This window comes from Doryrhamphus excisus, chromosome 7 (genome assembly GCF_030265055.1).
Source record: "Doryrhamphus excisus isolate RoL2022-K1 chromosome 7, RoL_Dexc_1.0, whole genome shotgun sequence".
Taxonomy (NCBI): domain Eukaryota; kingdom Metazoa; phylum Chordata; class Actinopteri; order Syngnathiformes; family Syngnathidae; genus Doryrhamphus; species Doryrhamphus excisus.
In genome coordinates this window covers 16,553,911-16,581,889 of record NC_080472.1, presented here as the reverse complement: position 1 = coordinate 16,581,889, position 27,979 = coordinate 16,553,911, and the positions used below count along the sequence as shown (strand labels likewise).

Here is a 27,979-nt window from a genome sequence, read left to right as displayed (position 1 = left end):
CTTTATTAATATTTGCATAATATGCCGCAGGCCTGATATGGCCCCCAGGGTGCACTTTGGACACCCCTGATGTAGAAGAACCCTGACCTAAACCCCACCAAATGGTTGCAACGCCGTGTTTTTCCACATTTTGACTTCCCGGTATCTCATGATTATGATCCATAAAACGTTAAAGAGCTCAGCCATGCTTCCTGTACTCGCCTCCAGCCTTGTCAATCATCGTAATAAAGCAGATAATGTCTGTTCTGTCAACACCCTCGACAGACATGAAGTCGTTAAGGCTTTATGGCTGCTCTCATCACTGATTTGATATCCTGTTTGGCGACGTACGTGTTCCCGTATGGCCCTTTGAAAAACATACACATGTAAAAAGCAGCAGATATTACACAGCAACTGCCAAGACAAGAGTGCACACTTTTAAGGGCCGGCTTGTGGTTGAAAGGAGGGTCACCAGGAGTGAAAGTCAATGAGATTTAATCTTTGAAATAGTTTTTGTTTAAATACCAAATCACAGTTCTTTACTGTTGCTAGTTTCCCAGAAATGAAATTAATAGTGTGACTATTTGAAAGCATAATTCATTAATATCATCACCCCTTGTGGTTGTAAAGTGCAGGCTCCAGAATGAAAGACAGCAACGGATAAAATATGCACTTTGTCGTTTGTGACGCCAACTTAAGAAAACAGCTCATCCTTTGAAGCTACAGCACTAATTCTACTTCTTTACTTAAGTCTCACCACAACAAATACGTTTTAAAAGCTACAATTACTCGTTTTTGTCCACATGAACGCACCATTTGCACGAGCAATGCAAATACCAGCAAGGAATGTAAGCTGCAGAGCCTAAATAGACAACCTGTGTACATGCTGTGCATCATTAATATGTACCTGTTGAAGCAGATTTGGTCCCGTTTGCCACCACACGAGGGCGCACATGTGCTGACGAACGCATGGGCGGACAAAGTTGACCTCTAACCTCCTGCTTTTTGACATGAAAAGACAAAGAACATTCAAAATAAAGCCCATTAAAAATAAAATTTTGACATATCTTGTGCTAAATGTATTTTTTATGATATATGAAAGTAGATATGATAATATGATGAGCCGTACAAGCACAATTGCTGTCTAATAAAGTGAGTGCAGGTGTACAAAAATGCTTATAACAAATAAAAAACATATAAAATATCTAAAACAAGAACAATTGATAATGCCTTTGATAACAAATGTGCAATTGATCGCCATTTTTTGCAGTCAGCACAACTAATAAAGAGGCAGCAGAGCATCACGACCCTCCATTCAAAATTAAAACATGTAATTTGGGAGAGTCGGGGGGGGGGGGGGGGGGTGAGGTGCTATGGGAGGTATTAGGGGTGGAGATACGGTGAATGTGCTGCTCCATCCCAATGCTTCCCTTCCCAAAAACCCACTGCCACAATATAGCCCCCACTTGGATGCACACGACTGGACCCACCCAGCAAGCAGCAGCAGCAGCAGCACCACGCCCACCCCTGCACTCTCTCAGCCCAGGTGGGAGCGTGCACTTCGGCCTCGGGATGCAGCGTCTCGCCCTCGGCGCACCGCCAGTGGAGTGTGGACTACTTTAAAAATCACGACACCTGGACGTCTATTAAACGGGATTGTTTGGTGATTTTTTTTTTTTTTTGAAGGAGTGAAGACAAAGTTGCGTTCAATGCGCAGCCATGCTCATCATCTCGTCACGCAGCGCTCTGCTGTCCGTCTACTACCCACAGATCTTCCTCATCCTCACCAGCGGTAGCTACCTGTACGCTCATTTTCTTTGAACTTTGAACTTTGAGCACAAAAAAAATGTTTTTTACGCGAAAATTACACGCAGGATTTCTAGTGGAGGACGCAGGTGTTGAATATAAGGAAGTAATGTGAAGTAGGATATTGGTTAACTACATTTAGTGTACTCTTAGTTTGTAGTTATATATTGTGTGTAATATGTTGTAATATGTTCATGACTTATTACATTATTACAAAAAAAATCACAATAATAAGCATATTGCGTATCTTTGTGATTGCCATTGAAACTACAGTATGTCTATCTGCATATGTAGGACCTTGTCCTCGGTGGTAGCTTTGGGCGCCAACATCATCTGCAACAAGATACCAGGACTGGCGCCCCGACAGCGAGCCCTTTGTCAGAGCCGCCCGGATGCCATCATTGTCATTGGCGAAGGCGCCCAGCTGGGCATCAACGAATGCCAGTACCAGTTCCGGTACGGCCGGTGGAACTGCTCGGCCCTGGGAGAGAGGACGGTGTTCGGACAAGAGCTGAGAGTAGGTCAGTCCCATTTGCACCGGATTTGATTTTTGATAAGATCGTATAGAAATTAGACGCATTCATGTGGCTTTTGTGTATTAATATTCATTCATTCATTCATTTTCTACCGCTTTTTCCTCATGAGGGTCGCGGGGGTGCTGGAGCCTATCCCAGCTGTATTTGGGCGAGAGGCAGGGTACACCCTGGACTGGTGGCCAGCCAATTGTATTAATATTTATGTCCCTTAATCTAATAGGAAATGAATTGTAACTGGATTTAAATGTAAGTGTACGCACGTCTCCAGGACTAAAAATGGTCCCGATATATTCCCAACTTGTACAAATCATGTAACGACGACCACACAGGTATCCCTCCTAAAGTCCAGTTTGCACTAATGTGCACCCATAGATAATTACCAGATTCATTTTCTAGGAACAAAAAGGGTCCAGGTGTAACCTTCCAGGTCCTGCGTTCAGCTGAGACTCAAACCAAAGTCCACAGAATCAAGAGTCAAGAGCGCTAGCCGTCAAGCTAAAAACACAATCTGTCAATTTGACTCTTAAGTGATTTCAGGGTAACTGAATATGTTCCAAAATGGCCTCGGTATACCGGTACTCCCAATTTGTACAGCTGAAGGGTATAAAAGCAGTACCTTTCATGGTGCCACCACCACACATATGAATTTCATATACCCCAAAAAAGTCTATCGCATGTTCTGGTGTCCCGTGGCTTAGCATCAATTACAAAGGCAAGACGTTTTGACAAAGCTCTAACACATTTGTGTTAAACCTTTGTCCATATAAGGGCGTTCCACCTTCAAAGAACAACCAACTAGACAAGGGATTCAATCAGTATTTCCCACAGAATCCCCCCTCATGTGAGACCCTCATATGAATTGCATTGCAATGTGAATGTTTTGTTGCGGCTTTGGACCCGCGTTTAATCTCGCAGTTCTGGGAGCCATCACTTTTGTTCCAAGGAGACAGACATCTGGATGCCTTTCTTTCTTCCTTTCCTTTTGTCAAGAGGAAATGTTTCCTTTCACTTAGTGGTGTGTAAAGCGGATAAGAGTACTCTTTTGGACTCGGCTCGGAGACACGAGAAGAACCTTTTCTCCAGGACTGTATCTCATAAAAAGAACTACAACACCAGCAAGTTTTGTCCATTCATGCTCTCTCCTGTCGCTTAATCTGTAGCACTTCATTTGCTTGACCGCCAGGCCTTTAAACTCATTAAGCGTTGAGAAAGAGCGCGGAGAATCATGCTAACCACTAATTGAAGTCAGGCCCGGCAGCTGGATGGCAACAATGCACTGCTGTGCAATCCAAACAAATCACGGCGAGAGCAGATTCCCCCTGTACAATATATCCGGATTGCACAGATTTAGCCTGATGAGAGAGGACTTGAGTTTGTTATTAGTTATGGATGGAGTGGGGGTTTGGGGGGGGGGACCACAGGACTGATGGTTTCACTTTGTCACGTTGGAGAGGAGCCATTAGAATCTCTCCTATACACAAGACGCCATGCATTAATACCGCCGCCTGTTGAACGCACGCATTACGCTGATTGGCGCGAGGGGCTATCCTGTTACACAGACCTACCGTGGTGCCAGTAAATTAATTTCCCCCGCACCTCGGCATGCCATAAATACGAGGGTGTTTATTCTCAACTTCAAAATGGTGACACAGCAAAGAAAGGGGCACATGTCAGTCAAACTGGAAGCACGCAGGGATCCGGCGCTAAAGTATCGCTTGCAAAAACAACGTGGACTGCCTAAAACAGACACAGCAAGACATTTAAGCTGTGTGAGAAATTCAATTGATGAAAAATATCCAAATCTACCGGTCAGCCAGTAGATGTCACTTGTGTTTGCCTTACGTTTCGACAACAACAGAAGCCTTACTGCTGATGACTTCAGCCTGAAAGTCGTGGACAACAGGGGTCAATATAGGGGTATCCTTGAAAAGGCTTAGCGGTTTACGATGTGGGCAACATTTCTCAAGAAATAATTGGAAGGAATTTAGGGATTACACATCTGCAAACCATAATATCCATCAAATATCCAGGGAATGCATAAAAATCACCCCTTGTAAAGCAGAACCCCACTGCACTGCAGTATTTAAAAACTGACACCAGTCCATCAAGGATATTACCACTTGGGCTTGGCAGCACTTTGGAAATACGTTCTAAGTAAATGCAATTCTTCACTGCGTCTCCAAACACCACGTAAAAGGGAAAAGCATATATCAGTAACATCCACAAGCCAGTTCTCTGGGCTGTCTGAGATGACGCAAAGTGGAAAAGTCCGCTGTGGTCAGACGAGTCTGTGTTTCAAAATTGGTTTTGGAAATCTTGGCTCCAGAGGAGCTTCCAGATCTTTTCCTGATATCCAGTTAGAGAAGTCAGCATCCGTGATGGTATGACGGTGTTCTGGTGGCCTACGGCATCACGAGTAATTAAAAACCTTCAGCAACCCGTCAGTGCTACAAAAGGAGTCTGGTGCTGCGATCCAGATGACGTCGTCTAATCTAAGCCACATTCTGAGTGCTGCAGCTTGGACAACATGGAGGACGGACACAGAGCAGGCAATTCACGTTACCATGTTGACCCAACTAGGAGGTGGTATTTTCATTCATTCATTCATTCATTTTCTACCGCTTTTCCTCACGAGGGTCGCGGGGGGGTGATGGAGCCTATCCCAGCTGTCTTTGGGCGAGAGGCGGGGTACACCCTGGACTGGTTGCCAGCCAATCACAGGGCACATATAGACAAACAACCATTCACACTCACATTCATACCTATGGACAATTTGGAGTCACCAATTAACCTAGCATGTTTTTGGAATGTGGGAGGAAACCGGAGTACCCGGAGAACATGCAAACTCCACACAGAGATGGCCGAGGGTGGAATTGAACCCTGGTCTCCTAGCTGTGAGGTCTGCGCGCTAACCACTAGACCGCCGTGCCGCTGAGGTGGTATTTTAAACCGGGAAAAAAGTCTGAAAAAGACGTGTTTTCCTTGTATTCAGTGTGTGGATTTATACATGCACATCAATAGGTGGAGGCAAAAACTTCTCTCCGAGCAAGAGGTTTTCTTCCTGTCACTCACACACCAGTGACCAGGAGTATTGCAGTCGCAGCAAATGTCTCAAATTTTAAATAATGCTGACAATTGTCGAGCAGCTAAGAAATACTACCAATACAACCTACCGATACTGATATTGAAAATATAATCAATTATTATTGCTATTGATCGAGGTCAATCTGATATTTTCTTTTTCAGGTAGCCGAGAAGCAGCCTTCACGTACGCCATCACAGCGGCCGGCGTGGCCCACGCGGTGACCACAGCCTGCAGCCAGGGCAACCTGAGCCAATGCGGCTGTGACCGCGACAAGCAGGGCTACCACGAGCGCGAGCAGGGATGGAAGTGGGGGGGCTGCTCGGCCGACGTCAAGTATGGCGTGGAGTTCTCGCGGCGCTTCGTGGATGCCCGAGAGATTAAGAAAAACGCCCGGCGGCTGATGAACCTACACAACAATGAGGCGGGCCGGAAGGTATAGTATGTGTACAACATGAGGGTGACAATGGAAATACACACCGCATACACACCGTACCAAACAGTACTACCTAGTAAACTCGAGGTATCGCAAACAAATTTTATGATACTTTAGAGTACTCAGTAGTATAGATTTACTATTAACATATGTGAGTACCAAGATGATTGTTACTTGCCTATACGGTCAAACACGGTGGTGGAAGTGTCATGGTCTGGCTGTATGAGAGCTGCCGGCACTGGGGAGCTGCGGTTCAATAAGCGAAACATGAATTCCAAGTGAGTCCACCTCACAGTAAACATGCCCACATTGTATCCAGTGCCAGCAGCACTCATGCAGCCCCAGACCGTGACACTACCACCACCATATTTGACTGTAGGCTAGACACAGTAGCTATACAAGCTATACACTGACGGCTCTCTCTCTGTGTTGTTAGATCCTTGAAGAAAAGATGAAGCTGGAGTGCAAGTGTCATGGCGTGTCTGGGTCCTGCACCACTAAGACCTGCTGGATCACCCTCCCAAAGTTTAGAGAGATCGGTTACCTGCTAAAGGAGCGGTACAGCGCCGCCGTTCAAGTCGAGCCGGTCCACGCTTCTCGTCTGCGCCAACCTTCCTTTCTACGCCTCAAAGAGGGTCGAGGCTACCAGAAGCCCCCCGACACCGATTTGGTGTACCTGGAGCGCTCGCCCAACTACTGCGAGGAGGACAGGGTCACAGGGAGCACAGGGACGCGGGGGAGACTCTGCAACGGCACCTCGGCGCACATGGACGGCTGCAACGTGATGTGCTGCGGCAGGGGGTACAACTTGCACCAGTACACGAGGGTCTGGCAGTGCAACTGCAAATTCCACTGGTGTTGCTTTGTCAAATGCAACACCTGCAGCGAGAAATCTGAGATTTTCACCTGCAAGTAGAGGAGTGGGAGGAAAAGGAAGTATTTATTCAACATTTTGCACATTTTGACATCCTATTTGAAATTCTTGACAAAGGATGGTTAAGGATGACTTTAGACCGGCGATGCTGGTCTGAAGCATCCTGCAAGAGAAAGGATTTGTTTTTAAAAGGCAAATAAAAAAAAATGTCACAGACAGAAGGCAAATAATTCTGTTACATAGGGTTGTGATCATGGAAATGGTCAAAAGCTGGAATATGACTCGCACTGTATTCTGTTTGAACACTGAAATGAAAACTAAATATTTATGTTAGACTTATAGAGGGTGGAAACAACTCACCGCTTTTCTTCTTTGTTGATGCAAAGTGGATGAAATAGTCAAATCTGCCATTTGCAGCCATTATGTGTAACCTGTCACATAATAAGCCAGGGGTGTCCAAAGTGCAGCCTGGGGGCAATTTTTGTCCCACCACTTCGTTTTTTTGGCCCCTGGCATATTCTAAAAATAAAATTAAATCATTCATGATATACATATAATTATACTTTATATAAATTTGCTTTGCCACCTATAAAACAACGCTAATATGCTATAGCTTAGCATAGGTTGACCAACACTGGACTGGTTTTAGCATGTACCAACAAAGCCCTGCACAACCTTCAATTTTTCTGTATGCGGTCCTCGTGGAAAAAGTTTGGACACCCCTGCGTTAAGCTATTGATTAAGCATGAGGTATGACAGTTCTATTTTTAGCCTACACGCTTGTGAGTGAGAACGGCACCTTCCATCCCCGACTGTGTTCATTGTTTTGTTTGCTATGACCAGGTTGGAATACAGTGAGCGTTCCCATGAATGGCGCACACAAAAGCGCGGTTTAAGCCCGCCTGGGTGGATGGCATGTGCCTTAACCACACAGCAGCTATTTTTGGTCCATCACCCATTATCGAACTTACAAAACAATTTGAAGAGTATATTTTTATATGAGGAATGTGGCACTTTATGTCATTTATACCTAGGGAAAAGAAAGTCACCATTGAAAAGCTGTTGACTAAAATAGTGTTTACTATTGTGTCTTTTCAGAGATTTAAATTATTTGCGATTTCTATTCATGTAAATAGTTTTTTATTAAAGTAGCCAAAAAATTAAGCTAGCATCACGGTGTTTCTACTAGTCATCTCCCCAGTATGTGTTTTATGTTACATTCTTGGCTTAAATAAAGTCATACAAAATGTTTTGTGTTGCAAACAAATGTTTATTAATCCTTCTAATAATGTATTATGTATCTGGGAGGCAGGAACACAATGCGGTATAAAACGCTGATGGGGGAAAGCCCAGAGTACTGTGTGGAGGTGACCAGACAGCCATGGCCATGCTGCCTCATTCAGACCGTGGCTGACTCGCACAGACTCTTTCCTGTGGGGCTCAAAAGCATTGCAGCCAGCCGCTGGAGCGCAAGTAACCGCTGTTTTGTTAGCTGTCTGAAATCCTTGGGGACCGGAACCGTATAAGCTCCCTCCACCATGGCGGTGGATTGAGGGGAGAGTCCGGTTGATTGTTTCAGTGCATCTTGTCATTAAAAAAAAAAAAAAAACGGCAGAGAAAACAGGGTGTGGCAGGCCTCTAAAGCGCCGCATTGTTGAGGTGTCAGCACTGTTCAGCTTCTGACACTACCACTAATCACCAGAAGAAAAGTAAATTACAGGTTGTGTTGACTAACGCTAGTGCGGTGTAACTTAAATAGACAAGGTGAAGGTGTAAAGAACTCAAATAGCTGGATTGAATGTCTTAAGCCCTTTGGCGCAGCATTTGTCTACGATACAGTGCATTAAATTTAGATTATGAGCATACAATTAGTCTAAACATTGCAATGATTCTGCATGGTATTTAACCCTGATGGAGAGATTAAATTCTCCAAAAAGAAAAGCCTAGACACTGTGGAGTCATTTGTCTTTGGATTACAGCACAAAGAATTAGCTTAGCCAAATGGTACAAGTGAGGCCACTCTACATTTCCCAGAATTTGGGGCGAGACAATAGAAGAGTTCCTAAAGCGTAGTTTTTCCAACGGGGAGAGCCTGTGCACCTTTAATACTGTATGTACTGAGAAGCTCCACTGTATAAGGGCTATAGTGTTTAAGGTAGTGGTATTTCTTCATGTTAAAATCTGGGCCGAGGTCATGCATCCTTCCTGACTGGTCTGAGCAACAAACTGCCGTCTCGCTCCTCCACCTGGAAGCCCAACTCCCTGAGCGCGGAATAGTCGGCAGCCCCGCGTTGTTCCAGTGAGGCCACCAGCTCCTGATTCTTCGGGTTGTGTTCCAGGAGGTTCCGGATAGCGAAAATTGACCATTGACTGATGACTGGACGTGTTGGTTAAGGTTATTATATTTTAGACATAGCTCAAATGCTCCAACTCCAAATGACCATTAAGGCTTTCTATATCTTTGTATTTCTCTACCTTCGATTAATAATAATAATGCAGAGTACTCAAAGACGCTTTACAGTACAGAAAAAATAAATAAAAATAGAGTTGAGTAACAACAGAGCAAACAATGCATTAAAATACAACATCCATACATTCATTCAACGCTAAAACAAGGCTAAAAGTGGGGCGGGGTGCAGCAGACAGGTATAAAAAGTTAGCAACACTCTGTCCTATTTGTGCTTTATGTAAATAAAAGCCCTCGCTAGAGTAACAGCATTTACAGCACTTCCTATATCATCAGGTGAAATTATAAAATGAGTGTTGCGGCAGTAAGGAATACTCATGCAAAATGTACCAACAAATATACAGGCAACAAGCACTGAACAAATGGCTAAAAAGTACTACAACCTTCTAATTCTAGAGGTAAAACAAAGCAAGAGGTGTCCTGGCTGGTCGAGTTGTATCATAAACACCAAAAGGTTGGTGATGCAGGGTCGCCACGGCAACACAGAGGCGACTAATTTGAAGATACCGATTTCACATCAAATGTTACTGAAGTTGCTTTAAATTTAACATATTTTAAATAAGAGCACAAAAATATGTATAGTGGTACCTTGGTTAACATTTTTCAGTTAACAACCAAAATCTCTGCCTTTGCTTGCATTGGCCTACTTGATTAGTGTCCAAAATATAGTCTGTTTTTTATTTTATTTTTTTACATTTTTTACATTAAAACAGCAAGGTACATGTTTACCAAGTTTGATTTAAATAATGTTTACATTTTTGCCAATTGTGGCTGCAGTAAAATAATTTGTGAATATTTGTTAACTGATGGATGTGTGTTTTTTCCCCCCAACAAAATTAGCTCAAAGCGATGTTAAATGTTAAGTTGCCCATTCATTTGTCGTCACTTTTGCATCGATTTATTGTTTAGAAAGTGTGCTTTGTGTTAACATTTTTGGGTGACTGGAACGGGTTAATTGGATTTACATTATTTTCTATGAAAAAAATTGTTTTGGTTACAGTAGTCCGTTTTGGTTTGAGTCAGACGGATTAATGATGTTAACCAAGGCACCACTGTCATCCAAAAATAACTGCATTTATATTCATGATTTGATGAGGTATTTTCATATTTTATGCTTCAACAAAAAAAATATATTAAGAATGTAAATACTGATGGTAGTAAAAAAAAACGCAGTACATCCAAAATGCTGCTGCTCTAGTGCTGACTAGAACCAGGAATTATGAGCATATTAGCCTTTTCATGGTCTTGCGCCAAAGTGCATTACTGACATGTTAGAGCCACATAAACCATCTCGGCCTCCTGTGGGTGCCCCAAGTCAGCACTAAACACGGTGAGGCTGCATTTCAGTGTTTGGCTGCCAAGATCTGCAACTGTCTTCCAGAAAATGCAAGGCAATCCTCAAATTTGGCAATGTTCAAATCCTGACTGAAAACACTTCTATTCAACTGTGTATTTTACATATCTGCACCCTTCACTTTTAATTCATTTGAACTTTTAGGTTTTACTGAATGATTTTCAATGTTTGTATGTTTTATGAACTGATTTTCTTTTCTGTAAAGCCCTTTGAATTACCGTGTGCACGAATTATGCTCTTTAAATAAATTTTGCCTTGCCTAAAATGCTATTAGCAAAGGATACATGGGTTGTTGCTGTCTATGTTGCAGTTGTCCAGAATGACGGGGATGCCTTCCAGTTCTCTGACCTGCAGAAAAACATATGCATTCAATGTAGCTTTCAATACTAAATCAGCTTACAGTTTATTTACTTACTTATTGCACCTTGTTGATATTCGTGATATGGAACAATGAATAACCTCAAATACAATCAATCCACAAATTACAATATTATTGTTTATTATTATATTATTATTATTATTGTTTTTCCATTGTATTTTATGTTTATTAAAACTACTTGCATTGTTTTGCAGCTGTTGCACGCTGAACCAAACCAATGTTTTTGTCTCTTAAGTGAGAAAATAAAGCCTGCGTTTAAAAATTCCATGTGATTATTTAAAAGGCAAATAATACCTACGAGGGGGAAAACTGGAGCAGCGGCATAGTTGTGGCTGTGCCTGAGCCGTGTCACAACAGCATCATCTGCTTCTTATCATTAGTTTGCGGCCGTAAGCTCAATTATTGTATCTGTTTGCCACTGACCTCCACTTGTCACGGCGGTTAATTTCCAAACACACTGCATGGAGAGCCAGAACTAATAGCGGTGTTTGTGTTGTCAAAAAGGAGAACAAACAGGACAATAAGCAACCAGACTTGAGCTTTGTGTGCATTCAGTTCTACACTTAGCGAGGACATCTTGTGTTACAATCTGTCCCAAAGGTGAACAGAGCAAAATGTGGTTTACTGGAAGGGATCTTGGTGAAAACAGATACGGGGTGATTTCTGACCAATGACAGACCACAGATCAGCATCCATAAATATTACAGCGAGGCCAGGCGAGGGTGTCCATCCCACAAGCATTCCAACAATCGCTTCCTATTAAAGGCGAGTGAGTCTATACTGCAGCCCAGGCAGAGGCTAGCTCCTCCCCGACTGCTGTAATATTTATCTTGATGTGACAACTGAGATGCTGACAGCAGGCGATGGAGGCAAACTGATAAAATCGCGGCGGCGGTAGTGGGCTCAGTGAGAAACAAGAGAGCTGGGTTGAAAGAACATGCTTTGTACGGACGGGAACACGCAGAGTTAAAATCAGCTCATTTCCTCTCCGTAGTCGTCCGTTTGTGCGGTTTGATACACCAGTCTGTCTCCTGCTTGCACTGTAAAACGATAAGGCACTGAAGAGCAAAGGACTTGCAGTTCCCGGATCCTGTTTGAGAAGGGATCTCATAGTAGTAGGCATGGAGAGTAATACAAAAAAAATACTTCTGTATGATTTTTATTATTACGGTAAGCGCCTCTGCCCCACGGCAAGACTTTAACCCTTAGGATGAGGGTGTCCAAAGTGTGGCACTGTGTCCCGCAGTGTGTTCTTAAATGACCATCATACTATATCACATCTACAAAGTGACATTGATGTGATCGACTGCTCGTTCCCAATCATCATTATGGGCACTGGAATAACGTGTGGGTTGATTGATTTGTTACCATTGAGCTTGGATATTCGAGTCACCAAAACCCCAAATTTAGATCTATCCATGACAGTACCTACCTACCTACCCAAAGTACTTCTCCATACAGTATCTACTTCAAACCTTGTTCTGGTTGATAGTGTGGTTGTAGCAAAGGTTTCCAATCAGCCTGATGAGGTGAGCCTTAAAGCTGATGACGGGTGAGTCGGAAGAAGTGTTGTCCTCTTCGCTGGAGGAGAAATTCTGAGCCGAGCTGAAAATATTCTTGCTGGCCTTTCCGATGGTGTGAACCTGTTTCAGGAGTTCTGCCGGAGAAGATGAAGAACAGAAGACACTTAAATGTTGTTTTATTGATGATGGCGCAGGAATGTGAGCTGGTTTATGTCATGACACCTTTATCGCTTGTGTTGACCCATTTAGGGAGTTTTGTTTGGTTTGATTTACCTACGGTGGTCACCAAAAGGTCCGCTTGGTCTTGTAGGAACTCCGCTTTGTGTGAGGTCACCTCGCATAGCACGTCAAGTAGACTGATCACTGTCAGTACCTCCTGCAGGACCTGCTGATGAGAGAATACACTATTTCTACGGACTCTTCCAGAGAGGTATTAGTGTTCGTACCTCATCGCTGGATGCAGAGCCAGTGGCAAGGGTCAACACGGCTCCACAGCCTTTCTGGAAGGAAGAGGCGAGGAAACAAGCCACGTTGGGAGGGACGCCACAATTTTGGGACTCTTCGCCACTTAGCTGGGCCGAGATCAGCTCTAACAGCGTCAGTCTGAAAGACAATAATGCACTTTTTCTATACCGTGAAGCAAAAAGACCACCACAGGAACAGGTGTAGTTTTAGTGAGAGAGCTAGTTGAGCTCTGTAAACTGCATTTTGATAAGACTTTGGATGTTATGGCGCCACCTTTTGCTTTGACATGCACATGACGAGTCAAAAATGCTATTTAATGTGAGCAAAGGGTAGGCAAAGTCTGGCCCAAGGCCATGAGTTCGTTTTTTTTTTGGTCTCTGGCATATTCCAACAATAAAATCCCAGACATCCCAGATAAAGGCTACACAGAGAAGCAAAACACTGTAATGATATCAGAAATTCCTTTTCTTTTCAGACTATGAGAAAAAAATGTGAGAGTGGCATATACTACATACAAAGAACAAAGACTACCTTTCACAGGATGACATTGCAGCATACATGTTTTCAACCAGAGCTGAAGATGTGAGAAAATGCTGAGTTGCAATCAGGACCCTGTTGATTCATATAAATGTACACATTAAAAACTACATTGATATTCCGCTTGCCAATTATCTCGCTCTTACGTCCAGTCCAGCTCGGGTTGTGTCCTGCAGAGCTCCATCACCTTGAGCGCCAGCTGGATGTTCTGTGGCTCGGAAAGTTCCTCCACCTTGGCTTCATCCAGGCATGTGTGGACCACCATGGAGGTGTAGCTCACCGTCTTCTCATCATCGACGTTAAGCAGCTGCCTGCTCAAAATGAGATTTAGGCTTCTGACTAACCTGTTTGGTATTTATGTCAGGACCATAAAACTGGTGTCTGTTCAGCCATCATTTTCATACAGATGCTATCAAGTGTAACTTACACAATGAGATCTGGAAAGCTTAGCCGCCAAATGTCATCTTTGCACATTTGGTTCCCCACAGCTAAATTACCTAGAGACTGGATCCCACAACGCAGAGCTGAGAGGAAAAAAACGATAATACAAGAAAGCTATTAAAAGCTACCATTGGGATTCAATGACATATTTAAAACTTACGCTCAAAGACGCCATCCCTGCTCTTTGAATTTGTGTGAAGGAATCTCAATATCCGGAGGCAAACATCAACAAAACCAAGCTCCCTGTAAGTAAACAACACATTTACGTGGTAAATACATATATGACAATAAAGACATAATGTCAACCCTTACCTGAGCAGGCACTGATTGCGGGGACTTTGCACACAGGAGTTCCTCTGAGCTCGAAAGCACTCAGCAGTAAGCTGCAGCTTTAGGCTGTAATTAGAGCCGCTGGAAGCTTGCAACTCATCACTGAGTCTGGATAAGACTTTTAGAAGACTGGAAAACGCCTCTTTATCGACAGCATCCCTGGAGGTTGATCAAAACAGGATGATGTCATAGTTCAGTACAATGTAAACTAAGCTAACAATGACAAGTATTAGTTCACAAGTGAAGGCTAAGGGGAAACAGTAGTTGTAAAACCACACTTTACACCATAACAATATATACGTTTAGGACATTAAAGACCCGCATTTTGTTAAAAGGTTAATTTATCAAGTCAAAGCATATGGTAACAAGCTAGCTGTTTAGCAATACAATACCATTACTTACATTTAGTTGATAGCGCAGCTAGCTTAGCAAACAAGCTAACAAACACCAACACAACAAAACACTTCCTCCTCACCTGTAGTCCTTGTCCCGTAAGGCAGTCGTAAATGTTTTTAAGACTTGTAAGTGTTCAGGGCAGTGTTTTTCATTCAAAATACCAGCAATAGATGCTGAAATGTCATCGGGGTTGGTAGGAGTAGCTGCCATGTTTTCTGTGTCATGCATATGGGGCGGGACATCCGGAAGTAGTCTTAAAACCCCATTGGCTGTTTTAGCTTTGAGGGCGGTGTCAAAACATGTGCTATTGTTTTCAAGTTTTCTTGGCTTTCAGTGAAAACAAGCGTGTATTATATGTCTTTTGAATTAATCAAATTGCAGTTTTTCTTTGTTCCTTGTTTGAGAACATGCTAAACCGATTCAATTCATAGCAAGCCTCATTCACATATGAAATCAATTTCCCTAATAATGACTAAAGACTGCTGCCCAGATTTCATTTATGCAATTGTTGCCACAGGACAAGCATCTGGGATTTCCATGCAGTGGTTAAGTTTTACATCACAGGATTTTCCTCTTTGGTTGACCCCTGTGTTTTGATTGGACAGGAGGAGCTCAACGGTGGTCTAAGTCACATCAACGTGGAAAAGAGTTGATTATACTGTATATGGTTTTTTCAAAAGCAATTTTTCATTTTTATGCGAGTTATTTACAGAACGGTATTGTATATCATATTATGAGTGAAATAAGCGGAAATATCGTGACAAACTTTACACAGGAGAGGCTGTGGTGGTTCTCCACAGAACAAACAATGAGCGCATTTAATGACAATTAGTCTTGAACAGTCATAACTCAGATGGTGCAAAAGTAAAATGGATTGTACATATAATGACATTAAATACACACAACAACACAAGCGTGTGTAAAATTAGGATTAAGACAACCACTCATGTGTACTAGCTAAGTAATAATTGCATAATAAAACGTTAACACATAAGTGACCATAATGTATGGTGTTAGCATTGCCTCACAGTAAACCTCTGTATGTTGTATGATAATCTATTGCAAATATGCATTCTTTTGGCATAAATTTTGCACCTTATATACAATTCACATGGTGAACACATGGCTCAGAACCAGAACTCTGTGAAGCAGATGTAGATGACGACGATGTTGCGATGTGAGACGAGTCCTGACCTAACATAGCTCAGCGCCACGTGCAACTCGATGTCGATGGGGCCGTTGACTGGCTTCACCTGCCGCACCACTCCTGGGAAATGAACAGGAAGTGCCTTAAGCTCTTGTGAAATGCTGCAATGCTAGTTTAATACAGTATGATATCACCAAGATGAGGACAACAGAGCAATTTGGTTGAAGATCCTTTATGTGACAGGAGCGCTCTGCTGTTTGTAAAAACTCTAGTCAAAGATCTTGTACAGTATCTGACCAGTAGACAAGTTCTACTGTTTTCAAGGATTTACTGCGAAAGCACATAAAAGTTCATCTGCTGTCTGTAAGCCTAGACTGAAAAATGTGAGTCAAAGATCCTCTATTTGACATGTACACTCTGGTGTTTTGAAATATTTTCTCCAAAAGCATCTCAAGGATTCTCTAGTCTATAGGACTGATTGTAAAAGCATATCAAAGATCCTTTGACAGCAGCTCTGCTTTTGAGAACCGACTGTAAAAAGCACATCAAAGATTCTCTATACAACGGGCGCATGCTGCTGTCTGCAACAACGCTACAAAAAAATCCACTGAGACAGGAATGCTCTTCTGCTTTTAAGAATCTACTGCAAAAACATGTCAAAGATCCTTTATATGACAAGCACACCAGAACACTCAAAAAGTATGTTGAAGATCATCTATATAACAGGTGAGCGTTGCTGTTTTTAAGGACCGACTGCAAAAGCACGTCAAAATTCCTCACTCTGTATGACAGGAGCGCTCTGCTGTCTGGAAGGCACGACTGCAAAAATGCGAATCAAAGATCCTCGATTTCACTGGTATAGCCTGCTGTTCTGAAGCATATCACATCATGATCATATCACCTCGTACTTCGGTACGTGATAAAAATAAAATAAAATAAAAAAACCTTAAACTATATTAGGAAAGCAGGAAGTGAACAAATGTAACAGTTACTGATTGTAAAAGTACCAGATGGAGGGGTAGGATTTAATAAGTTTTGCTTCTTGCGATTCCTTTTGGACATGTGGAATTCATTCATTTTCTACTGCTTTTTCCTCACGAGGGTCGCGGGGGTGCTGGAGCCTATCCCAGCTGTCTTTGAGCGAGAGGCGGGGTACACCCTGGACTGGTCGCCAGCTAATCGAACTGATTATATAATACACTTAATTGTAATCTGAGGCATGTTCAAATGAAATAAAACCATTACCATTTACTACAAAAGCATGCAAAAGATTCTCTATATAGTCGGATTGGTCGGCTTTTTTTTGTCAAAGATCCTTTATTTGGCAGGAGTGCTCTGCTGTTTGTGAGGACTTATGCCAAAAGGCACATCAAAGGTCATACCAGGTACGTTATGCTGTTTTCAACCAAAAGTGCTCCACAAAAATGCGGGTCAAAGATCAACTATATAGTAAGAGTGCTCTGCTGCTTTTAGGAAGTGGCTGCAAAAACGTTTCAAGTTTAGGACTGAACTCTTGATCTGATCCGTATGTGCTCTTACCCATGACAATACCCTGTTGTGAGCGCTTGACCACGTCAAATGAGGCCCGGTCATCTGTCGTCAGGATTTCAAAGACCACATCAGCGTCGGCGCTGTCGGCGGATGATGCCGTTCGCAGGAAAACCACATCTGTTGGAACAATATGAGATGACAAGTGCAATAAGATACACGTCGGACGACTGGAATCGACATGATCCGTGCTCACCTTCCGGTTGGTTGAGGTGTTTGTAGGTGGGCAATGATAGGATGGTGTAGCTGATGAGGTGGACGGGGTCTTGCATGCAGACGTAATCGTTCAACGGACAGGATTTAACGCAACGCATGCTGGACGCTTTCCTGGCTCTGAAACAATGCATGAGGATACCACCACTTAAAAGCTAGTCTGGATATGTGCACGGAGAACCTGAATAGCCACTAAATCTCCCTCTCAAAAGGAATGAGTGAATGGGTCCAAACCCGCCGTGCAAAGTCTAAAACAACACTTAGGAGGGTTAGCAGAGTGAGTAGAGTGGGGCTTTCAAAATAAAATCAGGGGACAGGAGCCAGGCAAGCAGGTGAGTCCAAGTTGTTCGTGGAGCTGCGGGCCAAAGTGTGGTTGGCCCCGGTGCCAAAATAATATATCCTGATGTGATCCAGTGACATCACAAGAACAGGGTCAACATTTTTGTCCAAGACAAGACGTCTCACTTCGTTCCGTCCAAAAATAAGAATCCAAAACACACAGATACTGTAATTATTGTCATATTCAATGATTAATGTGGTATTTTGACAAAGGAGGCGCTTCCAATCCAAAGATTTACCATAACCACACTTATGTTACACTTTTCAATCAGCTCTATTCGCAATAAACACTGGAAAATGTGTCCGCTCGCGTTTATTCAGCTGAACGGCTACTGGTGTCATTTACAGCAAATTAGGTGCGAATCACCTGACACAGACTCTCAAAAGCATCATCCATCATGACTGGTTCCACCACTAATTGGGTCGCCATGCTGATGCTGGACAGGTGCCCGGAAGGTGACCAAAATATAAGTGGAGAGCTTATTTTTTCCCACTGGACTGGAAAAAGGAACTTGGAATAGTAGAAGTTGGCAGTGTGCATTTTCACTGACTAAACACTGAGGTAAACTGCTGTGAGGGGTAAGGACCGCTCGTCAACCCGGTAATAGCTAACGATCGCCATCTACTGGTCAAAGACCGTACTGCTACTCCTACTTCTCCATTATAATCTGCCACTTGGAAATTGATGGAGCAGTAAAAAAAATATCAGAATCTAGAATCAGAGTTTTAGTAATTATTTCAATAAATTAAATATTTTAATTAAAATAATTAACAAACAAAACACTTTTAACTGCTTTTTTTTGCCGCTCATGCAGCTAAAGGAGGACACCAGGAAATGTAATGCGATCAAACACAAAAACATTGGAATTATTCATTCATTCATTTTCTACCGCTTTTCCTCACGAGGGTCGCGGGGGTGCTGGAGCCTATCCCAGCTGTCTTCGGGCGAGAGGCGGAGTACACCCTGGACTAGTTGCCAGCTAATCACAGGGCACATGTAGACAAACAACCATTCACACTCACATTCATACCTATGGACAACTTGGAGTCGCCAATTAACCTAGCATGTTTTTGGAATGTGGGAGGAAACCGGAGTACCCGGAGAAAACCCACGCATGCATGGGGAGAACATGGAAACTCCACACAGAGATGGCCGAGGGTGGAATTGAACCCTGATCTCCTAGCTGTGAGGTCTGCGCGCTAACCACACGACCGCCGTGCTGCCCCATTGGAATTATTTGAAATTATTTTTTATTTTTATTTCATACATTTGAAATTTAACTCTTTAGGTTTTTGATGTTCATGCAACTAAAGACGGAGTCTAGAAACTGGACAATTTAATGAGATCCAATACAAAAGTATGCCAAAAAATGTAATTATCTTCAAGAGTTTTATTAAAAAATGTATTTTGTTTGGGTTTTTTTTTAGGTTTTTGCCCCCTAGTTAAATGATTTATTTTTAAATTTATGACATTTAACGTTTATTCCAAACCGTTTTGCAACTAAAGAAGATGAAAAAAATGTTTTGCAACCCCGGCGTACCCCCCCATGGCACATACATGGTACATGGCCCCACAGAATGCGTGCATTTCACTGTGGAGGTGTACCTAATGTTGTGATCAGTAACTGTAAATAATTCTTAAAGTGAAATAAAAGCAGTATTTTCCGGGGGAGTGATATATATTCATATTTGTATCACTTTTCTTAATATGAAGACATAAATAAGGAAGGTAGGAGTGTAAATAGTTCATATTATATCATAATATTATATTATATCTATATTATATCATTAAAGGAGTTAAAGGATCTATATGCAATTCCCCCCATTTTGTATTGTTTGTACGTTATATCAAGAGGTATATAAGGCATGTGTCATTAGCTACACAGCTAATGGTAACAATGCAGAGCAGTCACAAATAAAAAGATAGATGTTTGTTTCCTATTGGTCCTTCCTACAGTGTCTGGCTAGGTGGCTCCCCCGTGACAAACACAGCTATCTTAGCCATGTAGAGGTGTGAAGTCCCGTAGCGCATCAGCCTCATCTCCACTGTCAAGAAGAACTCCCGAGACTCGGCGAGGGCGCGACGCAGCGATATGACGCCTCCGTAGGCCTGCTGTTGCTGCACCGCAAAGCAGCCCTGCTCATCTCCGGACACTATGCTCACCGCCATTTGGTCTCCGGGCACCGAATTAGACGGCCCCATGCGGAAAATGTCGGCGGGGACAGGTGTGTTGGTGTGGAGGGTGACATTGTAGAAGGAGATTCTCAGGGGCAATGAGAAACACGACGCAGGATCCCGTGTGAACTCGCAAGTTTGGCGCTCGCAACGGCTGGAAGGGAGAAACGAAAGTTTGATCTAATGGATTCATCCAGGGAAGCATTAGGGCGGGAGATACACCCTGGATCGATCACCTGTCAGTCACAGGGCTGACACGTACAGCAGAGAGATAGCTACAGATTCTAACCCACAACCGTCTTGCGTGCTCACCCATTCTCCACTTTCTGGTAGTAGGAGGGACACTCGAGGGTCAAGCAACGATATCCTCCGTGAATGTTGAAACAGCTCTGCGAGGCGGAGCAGGTGTGGCTTCCTGTTTCACACTCATCAATATCTGTATCGACACACACACACACAACACAAGTCAAGGAGTGTGTTTATTCTGTAATAAAAGTGTTTACAATATGGGATGTGTTACCTTGGCATGTGTGTCCATTTGCTGCAAGGGTGTATCCCATAGGTGGGCAGGTGCAGTAGAAGCTTCCAGGTGCGTTGGAGCAGCGGTAGGAGCACACATGACCCCCAGTGGGCAGCGCACATTCATCGATATCTGACAGGAAGAACCGTAAAACAGTTAAGCATCGTTGCCTGGTTTTGATGACGTAGCATTCCGACACCTTCGCATGTATTCCCATCAGTGTCACTCAGCTGGTAACCACGGCGACAGTAGCACTGGTAGGAGCCGTAGGTGTTGGCGCACTCCTGGTCGCACGGGTTGGCCTCGCACTCGTTGACATCTAGAAACGTGGTGTCAGTCTGGGTTTGCAAACACAACCATGCTCTTCGGTAAATGGGTTGTTTTACCGTCACAACTCCTGCCATCTTGGGAGAGTTGGAAACCCTTGGAGCATTCGCACTGGTAGGACCCTTCGGTGTTGACACACTTGTGAGCGCAGAGTCGCCCTGGATAATGCCTGCACTCGTCGATATCTACAGACAACAAATACATGCAAATATCATAAACAACACATAACATAACAAACATAACAACCTTGAATATAATAGAAGCTACATACGTTTTTAAAGGCAAAATTTAAGTCCATAAAACTATCATACTGGACTGACCCAAATATAAGACAACCCCGAATATAACACGACCCCTTTTTCAAGACCAGTTTTTGGACATGTATTTCAAAATCAAAGACAAAAAACCCACCAAATGTAACCTTTTTTCATCTTACCTCACTTTTCAAAATCAGTGAAATACTGCACAGACCCGAATGTAAGACAACCCAACCCCGAATATAACAGAACCACACTTTTTTTAGTACAGTTTTTGGACATGTATTTCAAAATCAAAGACGAAATGTAACCTTTTTTCATCTTACCTCACTTTTCAAAATCAGGGAAGTACTGCATGGACCCAAATGTAAGACAACCCCGAATATAACAAAACCACACTTTTTTTGAGTACAGTTTTTGGACATGTATTTCAAAATCAAAGATGAAATGTAACCTTTTTTTCATCTTACCTCACTTTTCAAAATCAGTGAAATACTGCATGGACCCGAATATAAGACAACCCCAAATATAACACAACATCACTTTTTTTCTACCAGTTTTTTTCTACATGAGGGAAATACTGTACTGCACTGACCTGAACACAAGACAACACTGAATGTGATCAGACCCCATTTTTTCAAGACTGCTTTTGGGAAAAATATATTTTCAACCTTGAATATAAACTGGTCTTTTCCCCCAAATACCAGTTTATGGACATTCCATACGGGCATATCTTTTCTAATGCTGAAAAAAGAAATTTGTCTCTCTTTTTTTTCCTCACATTTTCAATATCAGTGAAATATTTTATTAATATATAAGAATTCCAAATATAAGACGGACTCCTGTTTTTGGAAAAATATTTCGGAAAAAAATCAATGGCAATAAAAGAACTATAATATTTCCTTTTGGTTATGTTTTTCCATCTGTTCAATATCAGTGAAATGAATATAAGATGACCCTGAAAAAAAGACAACCCCACTTTTTCAAGAACCTTTTTCTGAGAGATTTAAAGACTGAATTATTATTTTGAATCTTTTTTCAATACTGAATTTGAGTCAAATAAAAACTTGAATATAAGACAACCAGTTTTGGCTGTATATACTGTAAAACACCATTGAAGATTGTTATTAGTGTTATTATTATTAATCATATTTTCAAAACAACAACAACATTTTTAGACTTTTTCTCATAAAAAAAAATTGCGTCTTATATTTGTGTTAAATGTCGTTTAGGGGTTATACCTTCACACTGTTTGTTGACGCTGTTGAACACAAATCCATTTGTGCATTCACATCGATAGGTGCCCATCATGTTGACACAGACGTGGTGGCCGCACACGTTGCCCGTCTGACACTCGTCCACATCTACATTCAAATGGGAAACATTTTTTCCGATGTTACTTACGGCAGTAAACGCAACAAAGACTTCCAAAGGTCTTTACCTTCACAGCGTGTGCCATCCGCATTCAGGTGGTAGCCACGTCCACACGTGACCGTGTTCTTGCGACACGTGTACGAGCCCGGTGTGTTGATGCACGTGTGGCCGGGCTGGCAGGGACTAGAGTGGATCACGCACTCGTTGATGTCTAAAAGGAAGAGCTTGATGTTGGTCATATTACCTTAGCCAACACTTGAATGCTGTCGTGAATTACCAATACAGCTGCCGACTGCATCTTGAATGAACCCAACAGCACACTTCTCCCTCGGATGACAGCGGAAGGACCCTTCAGTGTTGTTACACAGGAATGCCAATCCACAGTTGTGCATTCCCAAAGCGCATTCATCGATATCTGGAATGAAGGGAGACAATGAAATGTTGCACAGGTCCCCTTACCTTCACTGTTATTAATACATTTTGACACCTTGGCAGTGGTTGCTGTTGGTTAGCTCGTAGCCGGTGCCGCAGCTGGTCTCCCGTTGGCAGCGGAACGAGCCCTCTGTGTTGATACACGCTTGGCCGAAGAGGCAATTGTGGGAGCTGATCAAGCATTCGTTAATATCTAAAGGCACACAAGCACGATATTGAACTGTCCTTATTGATTAAAGACTTGCCGGATGAATAATGATACTCACCCTCGCAAGTGACTCCATCAAATTGGAGCTGATAACCAGCACGGCATGCACACGTCCCATTGTCAATGCAAAGCTGGGAGCAATTGGAGACTGGGAATAGTGTGGAAACAAGGATTAAGGATTTTTATTGTCCCTGCAAGCATGCGATAATGCCAATATGCAGTAGTTGCAGTGATTCACACCATACAACCCAACAATAATATTGTAGAAATACAATTAAACTAGAAAACAACAATGGAAAAAAAACAGCAGTGATATAATAAAAATAAAAAATATAATAAAAAGTTGTAATCCTATGATGAAAAGTTGTAAAATTATGTGAAAAATGAATGTAACTTTAGAAGTATACATGTGAAATATTAAAAGGAAATAATTATTTAAATGGAAATTTAAAAAAAAAATGTAAATTGGAATACAAGAGTTGCAATTTTTGGAAAATTTGGTTGGGAAATTGTTATGTTTCTAGAAGAAAGTCTAAATATTATAGGAATAAAGTTATAATATTACAATAAAAATAACATTTATTAAGCAGGAAAAAGTATGGACGGTCCCGAATTAAATGATAAACTTTAATGGCCACACCTAGAAGTGCCACCTCAGAAATACTTCCTACTACCACTATAGAGCTTGTGTACCACAAGTAGTACTTTGTATACTTAGTGGCACTACCACAATTTGAGAATCAACCCCCTAAGTGCAACCAGAAATATGAATTGGCACCAAAAGCACAAAGATGAATTGTTGTGGGAAAAAAAACAGAATCAAAATAATGGAAAAAATAGAAATGTCATTGCAACTTTAGCACACAACAACAAACATTAAAAGAGATAAAGCTATTTCGCCTCAAAATACACAATATAGTGCAATAATAATTGTGGTATTAATTGACTTTCTATTAGAAATGTGTCTGGAAAAGAGGCGACCCAAACCTGTACAGTTGCCCGACACCACTGGAGGAAAGCTGGTGGCATTCAGTGACGCTATTGTGAAAAAACAAGAAAAAACACACTTTAGTCTCACATTGACACCCCTATGTTTTTGCAAGCGGAGCATGATTTGACACTTTACTACTTCACCACAGGAGGCAACAACAGCAAGCCTCGACATGTCGCCAAATGGCTCCCGTAAGTCGCCATTTGGCGACGTGTTAACCCGTGTTCAAGTGTCTGCAAGCTTTAACATCTGAAACAGACTTTCATTGCGTTCCTGCCACCGAGGCTATAATTTAAAGGCACTAAGTCTAAGTCTTAATAACAGGCTAAGAAATTGTACAAAACAGTAATAATTGGTATTATGTACAAATCACTTCAAGGTACACAGTTAAACAGCCGCCTGTGAGTTAAACTAAAATATTTACTGGATTATTGGATGCTATGTAACATGTACATCAGAGACAAGAAGAGGGTGCCAGATAGGATACACCATGGTCGTCTACAATCAAGCAATACAAAATTAAGTTGGGAAAAAAATTAAATGGGTTCATTAATTATTATTAAATATCCATAATACAAAACTGTATAGATATACTAATATTATAAATAATAATATATTGTAACATTAATATTATAATAAAAACTGATTTTTTTTTTAATTAAAAGGAAAATTGTAAAGAAAAACTTACTACTACATAAAATAATACATAAAATATTAGAAGAAAGCAATGAAATGAAAATGGCTATATACAACACAATAGCTCTCTGTCATCAATCACAATTGTGGTTATTATACTTTATTTAATTTTATTTAATATATTATTAATAATATAATAATTGTTTTATTATATATAATTAGGTAATATATATTATACTATATATATATTATATTATATAATATACTATATAATTATAATAATATAATAATTATTTAAAATAATTATATTAATAACATAATAATGTTGAGGCTAAAATAATCCTTGCATTCCACACGCAAGAGTGTGTCACCTTCTACAGTTGGGTATATTTCCTCTGTCGTGTTTTTGGCACAGCAGCTTTTTGCAGCGTGTGTGCACCGTTTCCCCAGCGACACGTAAGCCATCTCGCAGCCGGGATCGTGGAGTGCTGACGTCACACCGAACATGCAACAGTCACAGCACATCTAATCAAAAGGAGATGAAACAATTAGGAATTTGATAGAGGATTGTGGGAAGATAGTGATGGTGACCTTGAGGATTCTGGTTTGCCACGGCTCCCCTTGGAAGAAGTGTCTCTCACAGGCAGACTGCCAGAGAGCCATGGAGGTGCCCTCGTCACATAGTAGCTGTTCCAGGACCGCCTCACAGCACTGCTCCTGGGCGACCCTGAAGGTCAAAGTAAATACACACGTGGTCAAACCCAAGTTAAGGGACATTATTGCGTATTATTATTTTAGGCATTAAAAAGCTATTTGTGAGCAATTAAACAATACAAAGCGGCTGTGACTTGGTTGCATTCCATGCAGTCACGGCCAAAAACATTGGCATGTTTGGCATACCAACGTTTTTGGCCATGACTGTATAAATAACACAAGACATTGTAACAATACCAACAATATCACAAAATTTTAATACATCCAATTGTTTGAGCAAAATAAAGTCATCAGTGCAAATTAACTAAACAGAAGCAAAAACTAAAAGTCGTCCCTTGTTTAATCGCAAGCTGCCGAGCTAACTCGTGAAAGTGTTTCAAATAGTGTGAGGAAGGACAAACCAAGCAGCCAAAACCTTACCACTTCCACACAGAATGGGAGGAGAACTATGCCTGACATGTGTCACACGTGCCATTGCTGAATGCATGCTGGCAATATGCAGATCAATACGGAAATATTGATACCAGGTAGCTCTAAAATCCATATTCAAAACAAAATATTGATATTTTTGATACTTGAGTCATTTCAGATAATGGATACCAGCCTGAATTTTACTCAGTATTGAATCAGAAATAAAATCAGTGGTATCGCACATCACTACTACATGCAGTCCGAAGGTAATCTAATCTAATGTCAGGTAACATTACTGATATCTAGTGGCCAAAAAACTATACTACTTTCTCAATATTATTTGACTAATAGTAATTAAGAGATTAATTTCTGAAAAACAGCAATAGAGTGAGGAAGTGATGTTCGAATAGAGGAAAGACTAAATTAGCTTTTTAGCCCTCCTGTCTCTAAAAATACATTTGAGTGTGTAAAGAAGACAGGAATATACGATTATGCCATTAATATCATAATATATAATATTTGTGGAACATAAACATGGAGAACATAAAAATATCAATCATATTATCTATCTTGTACAGTCATCCCTCGGTTAATTGGTATGCAATAAGTGAATTCCCGAGGAATTCAATATGAATAAATACAATATTTTTTGTCATTATGGCATAAAAAACGTTTTACAATCTTCTAGATATTGGGTTTTAACATTATTAGAGCCCTTAAGACATGAAATAACCCCCATTTAGTCATGTTAGCCATATTAGACATAAATAAGATACCAAGACTCACAAGTGAGCAGTTCCTTGCTTTTTCATGGACAATGTAATTCCAACATACTTCCACCATTACAACACATTAATTAATTGCCATTGCAATTGTGTTTAAATGCCATTAGACTCGTATTAGCCAATATAGTAGACCAAAGGAGAGTAAATAAGGCATTTAAGACGTAAATAAAACTCCCGCTCGAGCAGTGCCACAGTAAATGTGTTCCCTAGGGAACCGGAGCGACTAGAACAGTGGCCGCCTCGTCGAACAGTGACACCTCGTGGCCAATGTAAAATACAGTACCACATTCTCAAAGAGAACGGGTCTTCTGCCTATATTACTTCGTTTATTAATTATTATTTTTTTCTTCAAGGCGCTTAGGCCAAGATTAATGTTGCGTAAATATGTTTTAATTTGTGTGTTTAAAACCCAAAACAGCAATCATTTTAAAAATATTTTTAATTGTACTATGATGGGACAGGGCATCTTTAGCTTTAATTCCATAATACAGTACTGAACAATGGTGATGGGTTAAAAAATAAACATGCCTAAAATCTGTTTTTTCTGTCCCCGTTTGTGGACCAGGTGTGTTTTTTACACCTTTTAAATGCTCCAGGGGGCCACTTACTACTAGAGTGGGGCAGTTCCGGGTTTTGCATATGATTTTAGGATATTTTATGCATTCTGTACACCAGTTTTTTAATATCTACTGTCTATCAACGTGGTCATTCAACCCAGTGCAGATCATGAAAGAAAAGGGAGCTCAAACGCAACAAAAAGCGGTACTGCGAACCTCCATGGGGGTCAAAGGTCGCTGCATAGAAACCAGGTGTCGTCTCTCTTACCTGCACATGAGAGACTTGGAGATGCGGGGCAGGTCTGTGCAACTGTACACGGTCTGGGCCCTCCGCTTGCCGTCCTCGCAGCACCCGTGGACATTCTGTGTGCGCGTGGATGGAGTGGACGGGATTAAGGCTGAAGAAATAGGATTGGTGAAGTTAAAAACCCTCGCTAAACTATTAAAAACACATAAATCAGTAGCGGGAGTTTCAAAAGTGCAGCCTTACCGTCGCCACGCAGAAAGGTGCCCATTGTAAGTAGAAGTAGAATCCACGGTGACATGACGCATGCGGGTGCGTGTCTCTTACTCTACTGAGCTCCGTAAGAAAGGGACTATAACAGTTCGCCTGCTAATCGTGGAAGTGGGGGTGTAACGTGATGTCGTCACTTTTTTTCACAACAGCATTTAAAAACTATTGCACCATTATTAATTAAAATATATAGAAAAATGTGAAAATTTCCATTCATTTTCTTAG

At 41.6% G+C, this 27,979-nt stretch overlaps 3 protein-coding genes across 7 annotated transcripts; 1 reads left to right on the top strand and 2 right to left on the bottom strand.

Moving 5' to 3' along the window:
- The first annotated feature begins 1,454 nt into the window (after nucleotides 1–1,454).
- wnt7ba (wingless-type MMTV integration site family, member 7Ba) lies at nucleotides 1,455–7,944 on the top strand. Of its 3 annotated transcripts, none has more exons than XM_058078002.1 (5): nucleotides 1,455–1,525; nucleotides 1,666–1,781; nucleotides 2,080–2,306; nucleotides 5,568–5,839; nucleotides 6,276–7,944. In XM_058078002.1, the coding sequence occupies exons 2-5, from the start codon at nucleotides 1,699–1,701 to the stop codon at nucleotides 6,753–6,755; spliced, it is 1,062 nt and encodes a 353-aa protein (XP_057933985.1). In that variant the 5' UTR covers nucleotides 1,455–1,525; nucleotides 1,666–1,698; the 3' UTR covers nucleotides 6,756–7,944. The 3 variants fall into 3 exon arrangements, with proteins under 3 accessions (XP_057933985.1, XP_057933986.1, XP_057933984.1); XM_058078003.1 differs by having other exon boundaries at nucleotides 1,461–1,525; nucleotides 1,666–1,771; XM_058078001.1 differs by having other exon boundaries at nucleotides 1,479–1,781.
- On the bottom strand, nucleotides 6,768–14,837 carry atxn10 (ataxin 10). Of its 2 annotated transcripts, none has more exons than XM_058077999.1 (11): nucleotides 14,685–14,837; nucleotides 14,192–14,368; nucleotides 14,040–14,122; nucleotides 13,866–13,962; nucleotides 13,585–13,749; nucleotides 13,433–13,513; nucleotides 12,883–13,039; nucleotides 12,710–12,824; nucleotides 12,389–12,570; nucleotides 10,819–10,882; nucleotides 6,768–9,090 (listed from the first exon to the last, which is right to left on the bottom strand). In XM_058077999.1, exons 1-11 carry the CDS (start codon nucleotides 14,831–14,833, stop codon nucleotides 8,906–8,908), a joined length of 1,455 nt encoding a protein of 484 aa, XP_057933982.1. In that variant the 5' UTR covers nucleotides 14,834–14,837; the 3' UTR covers nucleotides 6,768–8,905. The 2 variants fall into 2 exon arrangements, with proteins under 2 accessions (XP_057933982.1, XP_057933983.1); XM_058078000.1 differs by having other exon boundaries at nucleotides 12,710–12,821.
- An 822-nt stretch (nucleotides 14,838–15,659) lies between these two features.
- Nucleotides 15,660–26,858, bottom strand: LOC131131857 (fibulin-1-like). Of its 2 annotated transcripts, XM_058076826.1 has the most exons (16): nucleotides 26,685–26,858; nucleotides 25,365–25,500; nucleotides 25,145–25,298; nucleotides 24,134–24,184; nucleotides 23,205–23,294; nucleotides 22,994–23,131; nucleotides 22,784–22,921; nucleotides 22,574–22,717; nucleotides 22,374–22,496; nucleotides 20,935–21,060; nucleotides 20,748–20,867; nucleotides 20,549–20,680; nucleotides 20,341–20,464; nucleotides 17,497–17,633; nucleotides 17,292–17,420; nucleotides 15,660–15,872 (listed from the first exon to the last, which is right to left on the bottom strand). In XM_058076826.1, the coding sequence occupies exons 1-16, from the start codon at nucleotides 26,708–26,710 to the stop codon at nucleotides 15,733–15,735; spliced, it is 1,908 nt and encodes a 635-aa protein (XP_057932809.1). In that variant the 5' UTR covers nucleotides 26,711–26,858; the 3' UTR covers nucleotides 15,660–15,732. The 2 variants fall into 2 exon arrangements, 1 of the variants encoding a protein (XP_057932809.1); XR_009130258.1 differs by lacking the exon at nucleotides 17,497–17,633.
- Between the last annotated feature and the right edge of the window lie 1,121 nt (nucleotides 26,859–27,979).